General features: G+C 45.4%; 1 protein-coding gene and 1 pseudogene across 1 annotated transcript; both read right to left on the bottom strand.

Annotated features, from left to right (window-relative positions):
• Positions 1-3,971: 3,971 nt before the first annotated feature.
• LOC123038224 (uncharacterized) lies at positions 3,972-16,708 on the bottom strand (annotated as a pseudogene).
• Positions 16,709-18,543: 1,835 nt separating this feature from the next.
• Positions 18,544-21,844, bottom strand: LOC100037638 (oryzain beta chain; the record flags this gene model as incomplete). Its single annotated transcript, XM_044603698.1, is given in 5 exon segments — positions 18,544-18,868; positions 19,151-19,618; positions 19,711-19,851; positions 19,938-20,176; positions 21,418-21,844. Coding segments are annotated over 5 exon segments (1,341 nt in total), but the record flags the coding sequence as incomplete, so codon positions are not given.
• Positions 21,845-22,410: the final 566 nt, after the last annotated feature.

Here is a 22,410-nt window from a genome sequence, read left to right as displayed (position 1 = left end):
GGGAAAGCCAGTTGGCACTTTATTGTTGGTCCGAAAATGTTACATCCTTCAAGACATGAGGAAGAAGAAAAGTAGGTGGACCATTCATCCCACCAGTAGACCAAGTTTACATCATAAACATGTCTAGCAAGGAAATGTACCAAGGTGTTGGCCTCCCGAGAGCAATGCTTGAATCTTATAGACAGAATTTCACGGGCCAAATGAAAGCAATCCGCAAGTGTTGGTGACTAAGGAGCCAAAATATATGTCTCTCCATTGCATGCCTTGATGACCTCCAGGCAGTTTGATTCAACTAGGACCCTGGTGCATCCAATCAGCTGAACAAGCTAAAAACCACGACGGATCGCCAATGCTTCTGTCATCATTGCACTTGCAGTAAAAACAAATGGTTCAACGACACCCGCAATAGCTTCTCCTCTACTGTTCCTTAAAACAACAGCTACAACACCCGAGCCATCCTCAAAATAAGATGCATCAGAGTTCAATTTATAGGATCCGGTGGTTGGTTTGACCCAGCCAGTTCTAACAGGGCTGCTTGACTTCTTTACTGCCGAGTTTGTCATGATTGCATGGATGGCAAAAGTTGTACTCTTTGGAGTTTTCACAATCTCACCTTTGCGTGCCTGCCAACGCTCCCACCAAATGTACCATGACGCCACCGCCACTGTTTCATGCAATCCCAGCGGACCAAGAATTGGGGAGGGACCTCTTGGCCTCCTGAGAATTTCCTCGAGCACCACCGAGCTAGAGCGACCAATCTGTAGTGCTTGATCTATGATTTCTTCCAGTCCAAGGGCTCACCAAACTTGGGAAGCACGTGGGCATGAGAACAGCAGATGTTTAACATCCTCAAGCCATGTTTGCCATATTGGGCAAACCGGCGAGACCTTGATGTGTCTATGAGCTAAAACAGACATTCCCAGAATCAGACCATGGAGTGCCCGCCAAATGAAAATTTTGGTTTTGCTTGGGACTTCCAACTTCCAGACTATATCCCACACTGGCCTGATTGTAGCTGAACCTTGGGCGTTGTTCATTCTCGCCCCGAACTGATGCTCCCACTCAGTGTAATACGCAGACTGTACGGAGAAGGAGAAAGATTTGGTTCTGTTCCATGCCACAAAATCCTCAACAAGGTGCTCTGACAATGGAATTCTTAAAATGTTCTCAACATCCACCGGACGAAACACACTTCTGATCAGGTCTTCATCCCATATCCTCGTGTGAGGAATCATCAACTCATTTACTGTTCTCAGCAATGTATTGCCTCTCCTTGTGAACACCATCCTTGTGGGGCTCGAGGGGATCCAATGATCGTCCCATATACCTATTTTCTCACCAAATCCGATCCTCCAAATGTGTCCTGTCCTAAACGTATGTAGTCCTGCCCAAATGCTTTGCCATGTGTAGGAGGAGCCTTTCTTCGGTCCTACCTTTAGTATATTCACGTCAGGGAAATATTTTGCTCTCAGAACTTGGGCACATAAAGATTCAGGATGAGTAATCATTCTGCAACTCTGTTTAGCCAGCACCGCTAAGTTAAAAGCGTGTAAATCTCTGAACCCCATGCCTCCACTTGATTTTGGAAGACACATCCTCCACCAAGCTACCCAATGCATTTTCTTTTTCTTATTCTATGTCTCCCCACCAGAAAACTGCCATAACACCCTTAATTTCCTTGCATACCTTCTTTGGTAATTTAGGAACAACCATAGCAAACATGGGGATTGATTGGATGACAGCTTTTAACAAGATTTCCTTACCACCGAGGGATAATAATTTCTCCCTCCACCCTTTCACACGGTTCACCACCCTTTCAACAAGATGTGTAAAACTTTCATTCATATCTAATCCGATCATAGCCGGCAGGCCAAGATAAGTATCAGAGAGGGCATCAATCATAATATTTAATTCAACACGGACTTGGACCTTTACATCAACATTAGCATTGGAGCTGAAAAATATACTACTCTTTCCTTCACTCTCCATTTGACAAGAACTGGCGCAATAGTCACTCAGGACCTGTCTCAATGAGGTTGCATTAATCATCTTTGCTTTCATAAGGATCAGGGAATCATCAACAAAGAGTAAATGAGAAACCGATGGTGCATTTCTACACACCTTGATACATTCAATGCTACGAACCTCCTCTGCATGAGCCAAAGCACTAGAAAGACCCTCTGCACACAAAAGAAAAAGATATGGTGATAAGGGGTCCCCTTGACGGAGCCCTCTTGAAAGCGGAGGTTTACTCCCAGAGGGGGGTGGATGGGAGACTTTTAGAAATTCCTCAAACTCGGATGAATTTGACGAAGATCAGAGCGAAGAAATAGAAATGTGAGGAAACTAAACCATCACAAAAACAGAAAGCATGCATACACGCGTTTCTACAGACTTCTCGGCATGTAGATGGCGGGGCGGTGCACAGTGGCTAGGCGTAGTTTGGCGTAGCAGTAGGCGTAGTTTGCATGTTTTATGTTTTTTGTACAAATTTCAATGAAATTTCGCCGAGTTCATGCCAGATCGCCGATTTGCACAAATTTATACGAAATATCGCCGAATTCGCGCGATATTAGCGGCGACCTTCCCAGTCGTCGCCCCCACACGCCAAGTTAGCGCCGGTTCGCCCCAGACGGCTCTTTTCCGACATCCGGGGGAGGGGGCGAACGGCTGGGATGCTCTTACGCAAGGCGAGGCAGGCGCTAGGGCGGGACGAAGCCACGAGCCAGCGACGCGGTGCTTCCTCTTCAAAATTATGACGCGGTGAATCGATGAGAGGGCAAAACCATCCTAAAAATTATGAAGTGCAGGCCCATACGTGAAAAATGCTTTCGCTAGTTCACTGGTGACCGGTCTTTCAGGCATAGGTGGCCGTTCAGTTCAATGGCATCAATTAGTTACCAGTGACTTGTTACGACTTACGAACAAGCACATTACATCGCAAATGAACCAGAATTAAGGGCTCATTTGATTCAAAGAAATTTTATAGGATTTCTAAAGGATTAAAATACTTCCTATGTTGGTCATCTGAATCATAAGATTGGATCCCATAGAAATTTTTCCTGTGGAATCTAACATCCACTCCAACCTCTTTTTACAATTTCTTCGTTTTTTCTATGACATCAAACACTCATTACTAATCTTATACTCCCTCCCTTCCAAATTACTCGTCGTTTGAACTAAAACCACGACGAGTAATTTGGAACGGAGGGAGTAGGATTCAACTGGGCATGCCACTTTAACCCTATACTTTTTCTATTTCTAGATTTTCAAAATCGTACAAATCAAAGAGGCCTAAGTGCTTGATCTCGCATGCCATCAACCCAATAGACAACATCACAGAAAATCTCATTTTATTTACAGTAAAGCAGATGCATTATCAGTACAGTGAAACGTAGATACTGACCACACAAACGAAGTATATATATATATATATATATATATATATATATATATATATATATATATATATATATATATATATATATATATATATATATATATACGGCTGCGCTAAAGTGCGCCTGAGCGCAAAGTTGCTAATCGTGCGCTCCGGTCAGACTACGCGCACCACTCCCTCGCCTCTGTAATCAAGGAACCATCGAACCTCGCGTATTTTTCTTCCACCTAGTAGTAAATTTAGTGGGAAACCTAGTAACGATATTAATTTCATTACTATTGCCTCCCACTCGTTCACGATCCCGCGCACATATGACATAGTAATGAACAATAGGAAACATAGTAAAAGAATTTATTATGTTACTGCTGCCCGATCTTGTTTTATTAGTGTTCGCTTCCATTTCCATGGCTCGTAAAAAACTATGGAATATAGTAATCAACCATCATAACCGTTACTGTGTGGACAATTGTCCTAGTAAATGTATTGAGAATTAGTAGTAATAAGAGTTCTCCAATGGTAAAGCGAGAGTATTTGCTAAAGTAATTGAGCGATTTTTCACATGGCTAATCACTGTAAAGTTGAAAAGTTTCAGGCTGTAGTAACACATAAAATGCAAATTACTACATGTGGCTTGCCACTTACGATCAAAAGAAAGTGTGGAACCACGTGAGGTGGGGTGGATCTGCGGAGGGGTGCACATGCAGTTACTTTTTTCCTAATCTAGTTACGGCTCAATGGGCAGCGCGCATAATCATAATTCTACGCTCTGGCTCACTTTAGCAAGTCTATATATATATATATATATATATATATATAATAATAAAGTAACAAGGCCAACAGGGGAGCTAACAATAGGCGCTAGGAAGGAAATCCTGCTCAATTTGTCAGCGTAGCTTTCTACCCAGTGGCAACAGAGACTACTCTTATTTGCTTTGTGTCTTGCAAACAGGAAAGAGCAAAGCTACTTGGGTCTCCAACTTCTTGTGCTGGGTCCAGCTCTCGGCTCTCATATACAAAGCTCCTCTCTGCTGCCCTCCTGCAAAAATGCATTCGGAGGCACCGTGGAGACTTCCTTCACCTCAGGATCAACGCCCTATACAAATAAATGCACAAGCAATGGTTCACAACCAAGCAACAAAAGTAACTAGCATTGTGTTATTAGAACAAATAGTAGCTGCCTTAACAACAGAAATGCGATTTACCGTGAACACAGCTCTGAGCTCTTTCTTCTTGGCTTCCAGCTGTAAAGAGGGGATTTCACACATGTAGTCAGCAACAGCAAAGCAGCAAAAATGTTAAAAGAGGAAATAAACCGTCATGTCATACTCCCTCCGTCCGGAAATACTTGTCATTGAAATGGATGTATCTAGATGTATTTTAGTTCTAGATACATCCATTTTCATCCATTTGGATGACAAGTATTTCCGGACGGAGGGAGTACATCGTTATAATCCCAGTAGCTCCAGTCTGAATAGCATCCAAATGGCATACCAACATCCAAGTGACCACCAGTGTATTCATCCGCACTGTTGGGGTGCTTCATATGACACTTCCATTGTTGGTACAGCCATAGCAGTGTCCTTCGTCAAGAAAAAAAAGAAAGAAAACAAGAGTTAGGCGCAAAGTGATCCAATGGGCACGAACGTATTGAACATATAAATCCTTCTAGAGTACCCGTCTAACCAGAGCATTGCTTCGGGCGTTCAATCTGGTTCATCCGATGTGCGTCCGTGTAAAGTTATCAGTACTTTTCAGCTGTGTGTCAAAGATCCTGCCATTGGTCTTACCTCACGCCATGGATTTGGGTTTTGGTGGATGACGCCTGGGCCAGGAAAATGCGTGGGACCAGCAGCTCAGTGTGCCGTGCGTGTGTCGTTTGTGTGAGAAATACAGACAGTCTTCTGTGGTAAAAGGAGGGATGGACTGGAGCGCTTGTCGCTCGTACGGCATCGGCTCTGGGCTGTTGGTTCGTGTTAATGTGTTAATGTTGATGACGTGTGGGCCAATACGCAGCGCGGGCCCGACGTTTCAATTACTGTGTGCGTGTGTGCGAGTGTAAGGCTGGAAAAGAGGGGTGGGATGCAGCGATCGTGGGACGTGGGGTCGAAAGCCGGAAAAGCCAGGGCCAATCCTCTTCCCGAAAACCAGCGCACTGCCAATCCTCTCCGTCCTCGAGCCCTTCTTCTCTCTCTGCGCCGCCTCGTCTCCCCTGCTCTCGCACCGCCGTCTTCTCTCCCCGGCCCTCGAGGTGCGCCACCACGTTCTCGATCCAGCCGGGTCGGGCGCAGGTCGCCGGCATCACGCGCCGCGTGCCGTGATTCTGGATCTGGCCGCCGATGAAAAGTGGTGGGGGGGGGGGGGAGAGGGCGCCCTTGTCCTAACGGCAGAGCCCTTGGCTGGCCTTGAGATCGTCCGTCGTCGGCATCCTCGTCATCATCCATCCAAGCCCCAAGTCATCGACGCATCTCCACCGGTCGCCGCCTACCTCCACTCCCCCCTCCTCTCTTGCTTTATTCCTGCCGGCGGGATGGGAGGAGCGTGTCGGGAAAAAGGGGATGCTCGTCAGAGCGTGGGCCCCGCAGACCGCGATCCTGGCTCATCCGGCCGTGGGGGCGTTCCTGACGCACTGTGGGTCGAGCTCGCTGCTGGAGGCGGCCGTGGCCCGCACGCCGATGCTGACGTGGCCGCTGCCCGCTGGTGTTCGACCAGTTCATCGAGGAGAGGCTGGTCACGGACGTTCTCAATATCGGCGAGAAGGTGTGGGGTGGGGCGCGGAGCACGAAGGAGGAGGGGAAGGAGATGGTGCCGGCCGAGGCGGTGGCGCGGGCGGTGGCGAGGTTCTTGGAACCAGGTGGAACGGGGGAGACGGCGAGGTGCCGAGCGCAGGAGCTCGCAGTGAAGGCTCGCGCGGCCGTGTCGGAAGGCGGGTCGTCGTCCTGTGATCTGCGCAGGCTTATCGACGACCTGATGGAAACAAGGGAGGCCGTCGCCGACGGTCGGCGACACTACTACGTCACGCGCTGCTGAGATCTAGCGTCATCGTGGTATTTCCCTGTTCTTCAATCCGCTTGTAAACCCTGTAACACCGGCCGCCTAATCTGTTCTGTATTTCCCTTTGCCTACTATCCCTATGGTGTTCATCATCTCAGGGTTTTGCTGGCACTGGATCCAGCGGGAGGAGATCCCTGATGCATTTGATTCTTGTGGGATTCCCACACATCTTGCAGGATCAACAGGTTATCGGCACCTTCTTGGTCCCTCTGCATCCGTGACCCAGGTCAGCTCAATCGCCTTTCTTCATAGCTGATTACTCTGTTGGATGCGGAGGTCTTCCCATGTTCCATCAGATGGCTTGCCTGGATGATGCATCCACGTTTTAATGTGCTTTATGTGGTATTGGCTGTGAGACAAAGTTCGAGGTTGATCTGATCTATAATTCAGTGTGAGTTCATTCATAGATTTGGGCTTTCTGAATGTGGATGCCTTTTCTTCTTCTGTTCGGATGTGGAATTCTGTAGACGTGATCATGGCATGAGTGACCATTGGACGATGTCTCCATGTTTTACCGCGTTTTATGTGGTGTTTGCTTTGAGATAAGGGTTGATGTCAATCTGATGTGTACCTATTCTTTGTTAATACAATCATAGGTTTGGTTCCTCTGGTGGTGGAGGATTTTTTTTTTATTCGGATGTGGGTTTCCGTAGACATGATCACATGATAATGCCATGAGTGACTATGGATCACTACCAAGAAGAGGCTCTAATCTTCCCTTCTGTTCTTCACTAATCTTTTCTTCTCTAATTAGCTTCACTGATATGTTGCTTTGCTGTAAGTTTATGTCTACTTAATTATAAATCTTAAGCAAAGTGAAATATGGTGGTTAAGGAGTAGTGTTTGACTGTATGTACTTCTTTCCCTTATTGTATGACCTGTGAGTGAGGTCAAGCAGCAAGAACTGGGCAGTTACTTAGCGTACCATGTCCCAATTTCCCTAATTTATCTGGGTCTTTTTAACATATTCTCCAAGTGGTGATTAATGTGCACAAAAAATCTACATTCAAATACTTTCTTTTTCAGCATACGTCTGCCAAAAGAAAATGGTTCAACAACATTTTAAATGTACCATTTGAATTTGTAGTCAATTAAAGAAGTAAAAAGAGGATTTTGTTAGTTTTGCTTTACACAGGGAAATGTCGAGAAGCATACTGTCCTATTTTTAGAGTCAGTGAATAAATAGAGTACTTGTCCACAAAAAAAATGAATACATAGGACTCTGTTATATTCTTAATCATATTCTGTCTTTTCTCAGGAGCACGACGCAAATCGAAAGACTTTTCTGTACCAGGCCAAACCAACTACTTGCATATTGAAGAAACTTCCATGCTGTTTTACATGAAAGTTGCAGTCTTTCATTTTTATCATACAAAGCGCACTGATTGGTTCTCACGGAATAGCGATGCCTTTCAGTTGTTCTTGTCAGTACATCCGAGTAAGGATAACTACACACTTCTAAATTTGTCAGTACATCCAATTTCATCTTGCTGGTCGCTTTGGTAATAACTAAAAACTTCTAAATTTGTCATCTTTTTGGTCTGCATAGCTGATTTCCCCTGAGGATTGTAGTAACGTTTAAACAAGTATTTACACTTCTAAACAAGTATGGAAAAAGGCGACTTGCTTGAACTGAATCAGCCATAAACCTCCCTTAAATATGTACATGTCTAAAAAACCTTTAGGTCTGCCTCCTTGTAGAAATACACAAGTATATTTGTAACACTTAGATGCTTGCCTATGTAAGCTTGCATCACAGACCAGCAAGGAGGAGGACGAAGCCCGGGTTCAGCCCTGTTGGAGTTGGCATCTGCTCACAGCAAGCTGCAGATGATGTCCGTATTTTGTTTCTTTTCTCCTCAGATGATGTCCGTATTTTGTTTCTTTTCTCCTATAGCAAACACAAGCAGGTGCTGAGATAAGGCTGAATTATATTCAGATTCGTAGCTGCTTGGTAGTATATTTTAGCACTAAGTTTCTTTCAAATTCTGGGCATAATATGTGCGGAATTTCAATGTACTCCTAAAACAACAGTTGTAGCTCTTGTTCTTATGTTTCCAATGGTGCTGGTTTCACTGAAATTTGATTGGTAGTTTAGGAGTTAAGCCAGAAAAGGTGCTACTGTTTAGTAATAGCGAGTCTGTGAGAAGATCTATTTACCTATGTTCAAGCAAGTTAGAGACAGTTTTAGTCCCAATCACCTTAAATAAAGTTGTAGGGAATTCTCTGTAGGTATCTTAGAATAGTTTATTTGCTGAGATCGGTTAAGCGGTTTAAAAGCTATGAACAGAACAATGCGTGACTTAGTAACTCGGTCGAAGTTTCAGCTAAACTTAGAACTGGTTATTTAGATTTTTTGCTTCAGGGAAATATTAATGTATTCATGAAATAGATATTTAACCTTTTTTGTATGTGAGTTGATATAACTTTTATGTTTTAGTAGGCGATAGCAAGGCAGTCAGACAATCTTAATTTGGGGAAATAAGATAAATAAATGAAAAGACAGGTTACCTGACGATACAATTGAAAGAGAAAGGGATATTGATATTTTGTCGATGATGTGAACTGCAAAAGGATGCTCTTGGTGGCAGCATCCTGGGCTTCTGAAACATGCTCAGTTCAGCTGAAAGGACGTATTGCGATTATGCAGAGAGATGGAATTGTTTGAACTCCAGTGCCACCAATCGACGGCATACGAAGACACTGCCACAAGAGGCACCTTCTGTTTGTTCGTTTGTACTGCCTTGTTGGTCTCAAACTGTATGGTATTGGTTCTTTAGGAATCTCTTGAATCACCTGATAATGGATCAAAATAAGAACTCCCCACTAGAACACTGCTAGGTAGCTAACCTTTAAAATGTATGATGCAGCCAAGATATTATATTTGTTTGTCATTCTTATGTGGTTATTAATACCTGACTGTCGCAAATGCAATACCTAAAGTTCCTGCATAAACAGAAACAACACGAGTATTGTTTGGTCTGTCATAGGTTGATAGCCACACTAGCAAGGTAGTAATTGTTCTTGGCAATCATGAGCCTAACCACACAGTTCATTTTTAATATAGCTGATACAAAATGGTACACACACTAGGGGTGAAAATGCAGGTCACTTGCTTGTCATGAACACCAGAACATAAGCAGGCTGAAGGAAAAAAGCATACATTCGTGGTCATCTGTTGTTCCCAGAGAAAGAATCTTTTGTAGCGTTAAGACTCCTATGTACTATAGCTTTCCATTCATTAGCAGGCCCCAGGAAGCATTCCTAATAATGACCACCTATTTAATTATTTTGCAGGATCAACATATCTAAACAGTAACTCCGCCTATGTTGTCTCAACATAGCCGGTCCCAAGCCCGGGTAAAGGAGGAGGGTTGTGATAGGCTTGGCGAGCCAACGTAAAAACTCAGCCACTCTTATGGAGATGAAACCCAGCCTAGGAGGATTCGCTTAGGTAGCTGGAACGTAGGGTCTCTGACAGGGAAGCTTCGGGAGCTAGTTGATGCAGCAGTGAGGAGAGGTGTTGATATCCTTTGCGTCCAAGAAACCAAATGGAGAGGACAGAAGGCGAAGGAGGTGGAGGATACCGGCTTCAAGCTGTGGTACACGGGGACGGCTGCAAACAGAAATGGCGTAGGCATCTTGATCAACAAGAGCCTCAAGTATGGAGTGGTAGACGTCAGGAGACGTGGGGACCGGATTATCCTGGTCAAGCTGGTAGCTGAGGACTTGGTTCTCAATGTTATCAGCGCATATGCCCCGCAAGTAGGCCACAATGAGAACACCAAGAGGGAGTTCTGGGAAGGCTTGGAAGACATGGTTAGGAGTGTACCGATTGGTGAGAAGCTCTTCATAGGAGGAGACCTCAATGGCCACGTGGGTACATCTAACACAGGTTTTGAAGGGGCGCATGGGGGCTTTGGCTATGGCATCAGGAATCAAGAAGGAGAAGATGTCGTAAGCTTTGCTCTAGCCTACAACATGATTGTAGCTAACACCCTCTTTAGAAAGAGAGAATCACATCTGGTGACTTTTAGTAGTGGCCAACACTCTAGCCAGATTGATTTCATCCTCTCGAGAAGAGAAGATAGGCGTGCGTGCCTAGACTGTAAGGTGATACCTGGGGAGAGTGTTGTACCCCAGCATAAGCTGGTGGTTGTTGACTTCCGCTTTCGGATTCGTGTCCAGCGGGATAAGCGTGCCAAGGTCGCTAGAACGAAGTGGTGGAAGCTCAAGGGGGAGGTAGCTCAGGTGTTCAAGGAGAGGGTATTTAAGGAGGGCCCTTGGGAGGAAGGAGGGGATGCGGACAATGTGTGGATGAAGATGGCGACTTGCATTCGTAAGGTGGCCTCGGAGGAGTTTGGAGTGTCCAGGGGAAGGAGAAGCGAAGATAAGGATACCTGGTGGTGGAATGATGATGTCCAGAAGGCGCTTAAAGAGAAGAAAGATTGCTTCAGACGCCTATACCTGGATAGGAGTGCAGACAACATAGAGAAGTACAAGATGGCGAAGAAGGCCGCAAAGCGAGCTGTTGGTGAAGCAAGGGGTCGGGCATATGAGGACCTCTACCAACGGTTAGGCACGAAGGAAGGTGAAAGGGACATCTATAAGATGGCTAAGATCCGGGAGAGGAAGACGAGGGATATTGGCCAAGTCAAATGCATCAAGGACGGAGCAGGCCAACTCTTGGTGAAGGACGAAGAGATTAAGCATAGATGGCGGGAGTACTTCAACAAGCTGTTCAATGGGGAGAATGAGAGTTCTACCATTGAACTGAATGACTCCTTTGATGAGACCAGCATGCGTTTTGTGCGGCGCATCCAGGAGTCTGAGGTGAAGGAGGCTTTAAAAAGGATGAAAGGAGGCAAGGCGATGGGCCCTGATTGTATCCCCATTGAGGTGTGGAAAGGTCTCGGGGACATAGCGATAGTATGGCTAACCAAGCTTTTCAACCTCATTTTTCGGGCAAACAAGATGCCAGAAGAATGGAGACGGAGTATATTAGTACCAATCTTCAAGAACAAGGGGGATGTTCAGAGTTGTACTAATTGCCGTGGAATTAAGTTGATGAGCCATACAATGAAGCTATGGGAGAGTCATTGAGCACCGCTTAAGAAGAATGACAAGCGTGACCAAAAATCAGTTTGGTTTCATGCCTGGGAGGTCGACCATGGAAGCCATTTTCTTGGTACGACAACTTATGGAGAGATATAGGGAGCATAAGAAGGACTTGCATATGGTGTTCATTGACTTGGAGAAGGCCTATGATAAGATACCACGGAATGTCATGTGGTGGGCCTTGGAGAAACACAAAGTCCCAGCAAAGTACATTACCCTCATCAAGGACATGTACAATAATGTTGTGACAAGTGTTCGAACAAGTGATGTCGACACCGATGACTTCCCGATTAAGATAGGACTGCATCAGGGGTCAGCTTTGAGCCCTTATCTTTTTGCATTGGTGATGGATGAGGTCACAAGGGGTATACAAGGAGATATCCCATGGTGTATGCTCTTTGCGGATGATGTGGTGCTAGTTGACGATAGTCGGACGGGGGTAAATAGGAAGTTAGAGTTATGGAGACAAACCTTGGAATCGAAAGGGTTTAGGCTTAGTAGAACTAAAACCGAGTACATGATGTGCGGTTTCAGTACTACTAGCTGTGAGGAGGAGGAGGTTAGCCTTGATGGCCAGGTGGTACCTCGGAAGGACACATTTCGGTATTTGGGGTCAATGTTGCAGGAGGGTGGGGGTATTGATGAAGATGTGAACCATTGAATCAAAGCCGGATGGATGAAGTGGCGCCAAGCTTCTGGCATTCTCTGTGACAAGAGAGTGCCACAAAAGCTAAAAGGCAAGTTCTACAGGACGGCGGTTCGACCCGCAATGTTGTATGGCGCGGAGTGTTGGCCGACTAAAAGGCGACATGTTCAACAGTTAGGTGTGGCGGAGATGCGTATGTTGAGATGGATGTGTGGCCACACGAGGAAGGATCGAGTCCGGAATGATGATATACGAGATAGAGTTGGGGTAGCACCAATTGAGGAGAAGCTTGTCCAACATCGTTTGAGATGGTTTGGGCATATTCAGCGCAGGCCTCCAGAAGCTCCAGTGCATAGCGGACGGCTAAAGCGTGCGGAGAATGTCAAGAGAGGGCGGGGTCGACCGATTTTGACATGGGAGGAGTCCGTTAAGAGAGACCTGAAGGATTGGAGTATCGACAAAGAGCTAGCTATGGACAGGGGTGCGTGGAAGCTTGCTATCCATGTGCCAGAGCCATGAGTTGGTTGCGAGATCTTATGGGTTTCACCTCTAGCCTACCCCAACTTGTTTGGGACTAAAGGCTTTGTTGTTGTTGTTGTTGCAACATATCTAAACAGTCTTATTTATAAATATGTATTTGGATTTATCATTGACGTTTGACAACTTGGTGCAGCATCGGTGCTTCCAGGATGAAGAATGAATGCATGTCATTCAGGGATAACTGTGGGCAATGAAATGTTGAAGGGTCCGTCTCTCACCCCACTCCATATAGACGCTTAGTTCTTCATGGCCATTGTCTCTAATGTTTTTGTTTGTAATATAGTTTGGCTTGGAAATATAAAACTCCATGCCGCCTGTCACACAATTTTTCGTCGTCCGGGCAAACCCCTTCTCCATTAATTTCTTGATGTATGGTTGTGATGCAGTCTTCTAGACGAAGATGGATTTAGGCTGTGTGATTCCACAGTATGCATTGCACTTCCTTTAAGCATGAATATCTGAATGTGCACGGTGTATATTGCTCAGTCATGTTATTTTTTCTGTTTATATTTCCAGGATACATAAAGTACATGTATTGCATTAGAATATAACTTCTACTTCTGTACTATTATTTTCAGGATTTAAATGACCTTCGTTTTGTGTACGAGGTGGTTACCTGAGATTTTATTTGATTACTCTATTAGATCGTGAGCAAATTAAGACATATATATGTTGATCTTGCAGTCGATAGCATTTCCTGTCATATTGTTGATTCTCTTACAGATCCACCACCTCAGATGGTGCTGACAAGGGTGCAAAGCAATCTTCCTTGGATCTTTGGTACCGGGTTTTAAGGAGAACATTTGGCCTCATGAAGCCCTCACTGTGGTCATTGCAGCTGTGGCTAAGGAGGATACCCGTCAGCGCCAGCTCACTGCTTGCATATGTAATCAATCTATATTTCCAACCTTTTTCTTTATGGTAAGTAGAACAACGCCTAGAAAGAATGAAAGGCCGTTTCTAATTACCTTTGCTGCATCTAACCTAACTGCCATGCCTATGTGACCACTAAAGCAAATACCATTGTTTCCTCTGCAGCGTAGTCTAGATTTAGTTTTAGTGATTTCTCAACCATTTTGTTCTTGCTGCATCTAACCTAACTGCCATGCTTTAGACTATGGTAATCTATGTGATACGCATCCTTTTGTCGTCGCGTATATTAAATGTAATCAAGGACTTCCTAATATTGATGTATCCCCTCAGTTGTATTGGTACTGCTACATATTTGTCATGACACTACCAATTATATATAGCAAATTCAAAGGTGTCTATATGATGCATCTCTACCTATGTGCCTTGCTTGTTAAAAACAATGTAAATAAGCTACAAGATAACTAAAGAAGCATGCAACATGTGGAAGAAGTGCGTGCTGTATCAAACAAAATCCATGGCCTTGCTGGCATTAGCCTCGGACCCTGCTGCCTCAATGTCTGTTTCTAATCTGAAGCAGGTTATCATGGAGATTCATGATGCAGTGGTCGCACTTCAAAACACTACAGCCACAACATCTTAGTTCCTAGAGGAAAAAGGCATGTACTCAAATGATGAAGTGCCTGATCCATTCTACAGTGAGCATTCTCATGAAGATTCAGCTGATGATTGTCATCAAGACATGGACGACGACTACGGTCACTATGTCCGATCCCCATGAGCATCATATTCAGCCTGCTGAGCTGTCTGATTGCCATGTGAAGCTGTATATGTATAGCTTCACCATTACGACTTGGTTCTGTGGCTGTTGTGTTTAGTCTCCTATGTTGGCCGTATAACATGCGAAGCTCCCTGTTTATAGCTTCGCCTTACAATTCTTTTTCATTTTTGAACTGCGCTATGGTCATGTATAAGTATGAAATCCATGTTGATGTGTTGAGACAATGTTATTTATCTATGTTGCATTTTTGCTTTTGCCCACTGTGGTTCTTCCTTTCAGTACCTTTGCTATGAACATACATTCATTTACTTTACTCTTCCAAGACTAAATCAGTGAACACAAGATGTATGTCTGCCTATCTACCTTCCTTCCTAATAGCATTGTAAATAATCTATCATAAGCTTCTTAGAACACTATGTATCATGAATAATCCATGTCTTCCAATCTATCTCTAAATATATTTATGTTTACTCTTTCAATACTTGCATTGCTCTTGGCCTTTGCGCCATTGGCGCAACGGGTCATCTAGTATAATAACAGCTGACTAACTGAAGGTATAAGATTTCTGTGTATTCAGCCATGCTGGGATAAGCTCAACTTAGTGCCACCCACCAAAGGCAATACTTGATATAAGGGGAGGGTATAGCATTACCGTTATCGGTAGGTTTAATCATGCAGAAGCAGCTGACTGACAGTTCTTGTTTTACTGGTCGCACATATTTGACTTCGACAAAGAATAGATCTTCGATGCCACGATCAGCTCCTTTAGTCAAAGTGAAATTGAGATGATAGTACCACCCACGCTTCTCACTGAATACTTTGCACTCCACAACATCTTTGAGTTCATACGCAAAATCCTAAAGCATGGGTCAGATCAACAATTCTTACATGGATAAATCAGTACAAGACATAGGGCAGTCGTGATAGTGGGGCAGAGAGTGAAGGCAGGTTGGAGAGAGAGAGAGAAGAGAACAAACCCCCAAAAGACTGTGATCCTCGTTATGCTTGTCCACCAAAGCTTGAAGTAATCGGCGCCTTCCATTACGGGCTCTCTCAGCGTGATCTGACTTTGAACGCTTCCTTGCGCCATCAGGCCAGTAAAGAGCTGCTTCTATGGCCATTTCCAGTGAAGAAACCCCACCTTGGTGCATTAACCTAATTTATATCCAAATTATGGTCAGTGCCAATTCCCAACAGTGGAGAATAGAAAGTTATACAAGGACCATATAAATGCTATCAATAGGGCTATGATGCACTAGTTTGCATAGAATGCTGGTAAAATAATTCATACTAGTGATCAACAAATGCAGAACAAAACTGCACATGCCTATATATAAGCTCCTGGGCCTTCTTTGATTTCATATAGCAAACTGCTTTCACCAGATAATGGAACTTAACTTTCTAGCCAACAGCATCGATATAAACAGAGGTGCGTGGGGCAAAGGGCTGCTAATCAACTGTGCATATTAGAGTTCAGATAAAAGAATAAACAAAGTGGTGCATTGTTTGCATGTGGCTAGTTAAGTCTGAACATATTCAATTGCAGGTGTGCAAACAGAACAAAACCAGGAGAAACAAGTGGTTGAGGAACTTTACAGTTTTGGGTCCCTATGTTCAAGAAAATAGCGATCCATGGCTTTGTCAGCTTCATCTAGGCTCTGAAACGGCCCGCCCGCATAAGGATACGTGTGGAAAGAGCCCCCGTGATCGACCCTGATGTAATACAACATTCCTCAGTCACGTCGCAGCCGTTCCCAAATGCCTGACCCAGGAGGTGATGGTGCCGAGGCCATAACAGTGTCCTGATCCGGCTGCCCGGAGGAAACGGCGGGCGATTTCTCCTCCAGTGTTGTAGCGCTCGGCGACTGCTTGAGCGACGACACATCTGCAGCAGGTTCTTGCGGCCTTTGCAGCGCGGGCGGTGAAGCCTGCTTCCCGTCCGCCACCACGAACTCAAATTGGAAAATCCTATCGCTGGAAAAGGCAATCCAAACGCACATCGATCGATTATTAGCAAGTAAAACAAATCGATTTCAACTAGAAGATGGTCGTATGTACGTTGAAGGCGGCGGCGGGTCGTTGGGCTTCCTCCGGCGATGCCAGTTGAGGTAGATGGAGGCGTAGCGCGCGCGGACGGCGTCTTCGAGATCCGCGAAGTCCCGGAACGGCCCGCCCGTGACGGGGAGGTGCCTGGGAGGTACGTGCCGTCCCTGTTGACGCGGACATGGATCGTGATCGGGTGGAAGCCGCCGATGGGGATGCGCCGTGGGAGGGACTCCGGAGGAAGATGCTTGGGCGCCATGAGGAGGGAGGGAGGGCCGCCGGCCGGCTTGATCGATTTGGGGAGGGGGGTTAGGGTTCGGCGATTTCGTCGGCGGAGGGGGGGATTAGGGTTCGGCGAGTTCGTCTCTTGGTTGGGGAGGAGGCGGAGGGGAAAAAAAGAGATTGAGAAAACTGCTCACGCGGTTGGGTTCTATACTTATTCAGGCTAGATAGACTCGGCCTGTCGTGCGGCCCGCTTGGAGCTCGGGCCGAGTAGGGCTACACTCTCCTTCCTTTTTGGCGATGGAAATGCTGATTTCTCTTTTGTCCTGATGAAGAGCATATAAGGGATTCTTTGAAATCTATATAATAAATTTTCCCGAACCCGTCTTCGTATTCTGTGTTTGGACCATGCTATTCTTCGCTTGCAGAAAAATGGTACTCCCTCCATTCCGAATTATTTGTCGCACGTATGGATGTATTTGGATGTATTTTAATTCTAGATACATCCATTTCAACGACGAGTAATTTGGGATGGAGGGAGTACAAATCGCACACCCGGCACCTCTGGGAGTGCTTTTCTTCAGACTCTTTGTGGTTTTCTATAGAGCACGAGTTTTCCTGCCATGTTTATACCGTGTCTGCTTTTTTGTTTTTTATATTTATTCATTTTATTATTATCTTCTAAAAAATCATTAAGTTTTTCTATGACCCTTTTATAGAAAAATTGAACATAAATTTTAACATCTTGGATATTTTAAAATTTATGCAGATTTTCAAAAACCATGATTTTTAGAAAAACATGAGTATTTTATAAATATATGAAAAAAATGAATGTTTTGTGTTCATGAATATTTTAGACAGTCTTTTTTTTTATTTAGAAAGGCTGGACCTGCGGATGGGCCTTAGAGGCCGTCCCAGTGGAGTGGAAATGGCCAGAGGCCTGGCTGCTGGGTTCCGCTGGGGGTCTCTTCTCCTCCCCTTCCCTTCTCTTTCTGCTATATTAAAAAAACCGAGATAAGACAGAAAAGAAAGAGAGGTTAGGGATGGAGCTTGAGCAGGAGGGTACTTTTCTCGGACTCATAAAAATGAGCATGATCCAAAAAAATAGAAATGAGCACGCGTGTGAAGTTGAATTCAAATTCATTTGAATTTAATTCAAATGAGTGTGAGAAGGAAGTGGGTATTCGGTAGGTCCAAAAAATGTTGAGAATTTAGGAGGAGCCTCGATAAATGAAGAAAGAAAGTTTGGAGAACAAACTTAAAGCAAAAAGGCATGAGAATCAAATTGCAAGTGGATTATGGTGATTCCAAAATTAATGCACTATTTTAATATAGCTCCCTAATAATATTGGGAGGATATATTATAAAGAGAAATCATCATGTGAATTCCCTCGTTTTAAATGGATCAAAGATCCATGCAATTTATTTATTTGAGTTGCAAAGAGTTAGTGACATGATGCAATGCAAATGATACTATGATAAGTATAACAAACAATTAATTAACAGAGCTGACACGCAAAACATGAAAAGGCATCTGAAACTGAGAAACCCATGAAATAGCGAATTCTGCACATGTAGATAACTTTTTTCACTGAATAAAGATTTTAGCGAATTCTACACACATGTGGGAACACTTTTTTCACTGAATAAAGATTTTTTTTATTGTGGGCATATAAATTGAAGACGATGGAGAGTTGCATATGGCAGAGAAGCAGAGAGAGCTTCTGGTTGAAGAGGAAGAAGAGTGATTTTATTGTTAAAATCGACAATGTCATCAAATACGCAAGGATATGTAGACACTATCGGTTTTGAAAAACTAAACTGTTGCATCCACATATAAGCATCAAACAGCATGTACACGATGATCACCAATTAGCTTTGACGAATATTCTTTAAGATAGTATACGAGTACAAATGGGGGCGAGCTATGTACAATGAGTACATGTAGAAGTAGGGGATATATAAAGCGAGCAGAACTGCTAGAGAATCGTAATACTAAGCAACGATAATTCTACAAAAGCAATGTCTGGTTCAAATTTTGCACAAAGGCTTGTTGGGTGCACGGAGGGAGAAAAGCTCCAGCAGCCGCATCCTTCTACTCCACCTTAGACACCGCCGTCTCCCGACGAGTTCATGCCGTGTTCCGCATGGCCAGGGTGCGCTTCAAGGCCTTCACGCTCAGCGGGCTGTTCTTGGTCTGCTTAATCCAAACAAAAACAAGTCAGTCGATCCGCTATGGCATTCTACTACAATCTAAGATGAACAAGTAAAACCTAAGTATACACTAGTAGTATGTATTTTTCAAGAAAAAAGCATGACAAGGTCAGTTTGGTCATGCATACGGCATGAATATTTAGAACTGCCTAACTTGCATCAGCTGAACACTTCAATCAAAGGCATAAACGGAAAAAACAGATGTAGATACTATTATCGCAATGCTGCAGAAAGAATAATAAACCAAGAAAGCAGAAGTAATTACCGCTGAGCAAGTCCCAGCCCTGATGTTGCAGACGGGGTAGTCCGGCGGGCAGCAGCTGGAGTGATCCTTGCAGCAGGTTGCGCCTTCGGCCGGGCAGCAGCCCCACACCAGGCAAAGGTTCCTGAAGCCGAACGAGCAGCAGCAGGTGCTGCCTGCAGGGCATGAGAAGTTCTCGTCGCAGACGTGGTCAGGGGCGACTGGGGGAGGTGGCGTCGGCGGTGAGGGAGGTGTTGGGGCTGGCTTGGGCGGGTTAGCGCCCTTCTTGGTGGGGTACGATGACATCATGGCTATCCCGCACTTCCCACTGGTCACGTTGATGTTGCGCTCCATGCGGAGGTACCCAGATTCTCCCCAGTTTGGACCCCATGAGTTGCGGACGATCCAGTAGTCCTTGCCGTTCTCAGTGCCATAGCCAACAGCAACCACACCATGGTCAAGTTGCGTGCCACACCTTCCACTGAAGACACCCTGTAATGTAGATCAATCAAAGGCCTGTTATCACCAGACTGGCCTGAATGCTGGATAAAAAGTTAGCTGCCTGCTGCAACAAGTTCACTTACCGAGTGGTAGAGCTGGAACTCCCGGCCTCCAGCTTCAATGGCGACACTCACGGGCTGGTGAGCAACCGCCTTCTGCAGCGATTTCTCATCATTTTCAGGGACATCTTCAAAGCCATCAATGCTCACCACCTTCGCATTTTTCTGCAAAGATATGACAAAATGTACCAGTCAGAACATCAGAACCGAGCATCATCTGGATTATTTGAAGTAAGCAAGCAAGTACCCACCCTGAGAACATCACATCTGCCATCAATGGCTTTGTAAGGGTAGTCATCTTCGGTATCAATGCCACCGTTCTTGATGATGAACTCAAAGGCGTCATCCATAAGACCCCCATTGCAGCCACTGCTCTGCCCGTTGGTGTCACACTCCACAAGCTCCTGCTCCGATAATGTCACCATCTCACCGGTGACAATTTGGTTGATGCTCTCTACTGTGCTGACTGCAGAAAAAGCCCAGCAACTCCCTGCACACACCACCATTACAAACGATGCATCAGCCAAGAGCAAAATAATTACTACAAACGAAGCTTCAGTCAACAGTAATAGAACAACTTATGTCATCAACAGTTTTAACTAGTACATCAATTTCCTGCCAAAGCTTTCGTTTGCTTCTTCTGTTTTTCCCCATGGCCCAATATCAATTGCAGCTGACAGAATATGCAGAGCAGCAAACCTACCACATACTACTAACAGCATAATCACCATGCAGAACAATTTGTACAGTATGTTGTACTGAAAATGCTTAAAAATAGTTGTGTTTAAACATTGCCAGATCTGGTTAATTCCCTTGCATAGTTGGTTGATTGATGGTTCAAGTTATGATGATCAACTGGTCAGCAGCAATTGACTGACAGATACACGGAATACAACAGTTCCAATAGCAAAGTCCAAACAAAAACTACCCAAAAAAAAGGTGGCCACATATCAGAACAATAATGGAGCTAAACTACACAGCACATGGCAAGTCCAACATATCAGACTGCCTTTAATTGTTGCTCCCTTCTTACTAATAAGGACACTACATAACGTTTGTTTGCTTCTTCTGCTATGCCCCCATGGCCCAGTATTAAAGGAAGGTGACAGAATAAGACAGCCTAATCACCATACAGAACAACAATCTGTATAGCTCGTTACATGCTAGTGGTACTGAAAAGCTTATAACAAAAAAATAGCAGTAAACGTTGTCAGGCATGGTTAATAACTTAGGTAGTTGGTTGATGGTTTAAGTTCCGGTTATCAACTGGTCAGCAGCGCTTGACTGACAGATGCACCAATACGACAATCTGAAGTGCGAGGAACAAACAAAACCTAACCCAAAAAGGGCAGCCACAGATCGGGATAATATTTCTGTACTGCTTCCAAACCACACTGCGCAAGGCAACCCGACGAATCGCATGCCATGAACTCTTGTGCAAGTCAAAGCGGGGCGACTCATGGCCATTGCTTCAGTCCTAAGAAAAGCATGAACTTTTTTGCAACCATAACCTACCAGCACGTCAACAAATTTGCAACTAATTAAGCCCCAAAAGAGGAATTTTTTTCCCTTGGGACAAAGGCTGCACCGCTTGCATCGTAGATCGATTTTGGGATCGAGAAGAACTAGGTAAAGGTGACGAAGAACCTAGATCTGAGATCGCCGTCAGCAGAACAGGGGATCGCATCAAAATCGCCATGATAAGTGGAGGAGAGGACGGATTTTTCTCACCGCATTGGCCCTGGTTCTTGACGGGGGCGACGGCGCCCTTCTCCCTCCAGTCGACGGCCTCGGGCAGCTCCTCGGCCCCATCGTGGCGGTACCTCTCCCCCACCATGCGGCCGGGCCTCGCCCTCTGGGCCTTGACCCCGAGGTAGGCGGCGCGGAACTCGTCGTTGGTGAGATCGGCGAAGCGGTTCATGCCGAGGCGGTACCCTTCCTCCCCGGCCGCGGCGCGCGCGTTGTGGGCGTCGACGAAGTTCAGGTTGTCCCAGAAGGCGCGGAACCGGCGCTCGCGCTCCGGGATGGAGTTGGCGTTGGGGGAGGAGCCCCCGCCGTTCTCGGCCAGCCAGAGGTCGTAGACGGCCCGGGCCTCCGCCTCCGTGCGCTCCAGCCCGCGCGCCCCGTGCTCCGCGTTGTAGGCGATGATGGACATGTCCGCGGACGCGGCCAGGGCGCCGCCCGCCACGGCAAGGAGCAGCAGCAGCGGCAGGATGGCCGCGGCGGCGCGTGCCATGGTGGCGGTGGGGGATACGGGCGTCGCTCTCCGGGTCGGGCCTGGAGCTTTTCCGAGTTTTTTTTCTGGGAGTTTGTTTTCGGTGGGTGGGTTTGTGGGGGGAGGGGTCGGGTGCGGTCGGATTTATAGATGGGGGGAGGGGTCGGGTCGGGTCGGTTTGGGTTGGGATTGGGGTTGGAATCTGGTGCGTGCAGAGATTGTTTGTCTGTTTAATTCGTGTTCAAGTCCTAGGGGCTGTTTGGTTTATGACTAACTTAGCCAAAGATTGCTACAATTAAGGTTAGGCAAGTTTGATCAATTTAGGTGAGTGTTTGATTCAAGCCACACCTTAGGCAATCCACACTTGGGTCCCACATGGCATACACATAAAAAGCGTGGCAAGATTTCCTTAGGCTTGCTAATTTATGGCTCTCATTTTGATGAACTAACCTTAGGCAAGCTTGGCAAAAATGTATGGTAAAGAATGGCAATGCTAGTCTTAGAACCAA

This window comes from Triticum aestivum, chromosome 2A (genome assembly GCF_018294505.1).
Source record: "Triticum aestivum cultivar Chinese Spring chromosome 2A, IWGSC CS RefSeq v2.1, whole genome shotgun sequence".
NCBI lineage: Eukaryota > Viridiplantae > Streptophyta > Magnoliopsida > Poales > Poaceae > Triticum > Triticum aestivum.
Note: the sequence above shows the minus strand (reverse complement) of the source record. Positions and strands in the feature narration are given on the sequence as shown.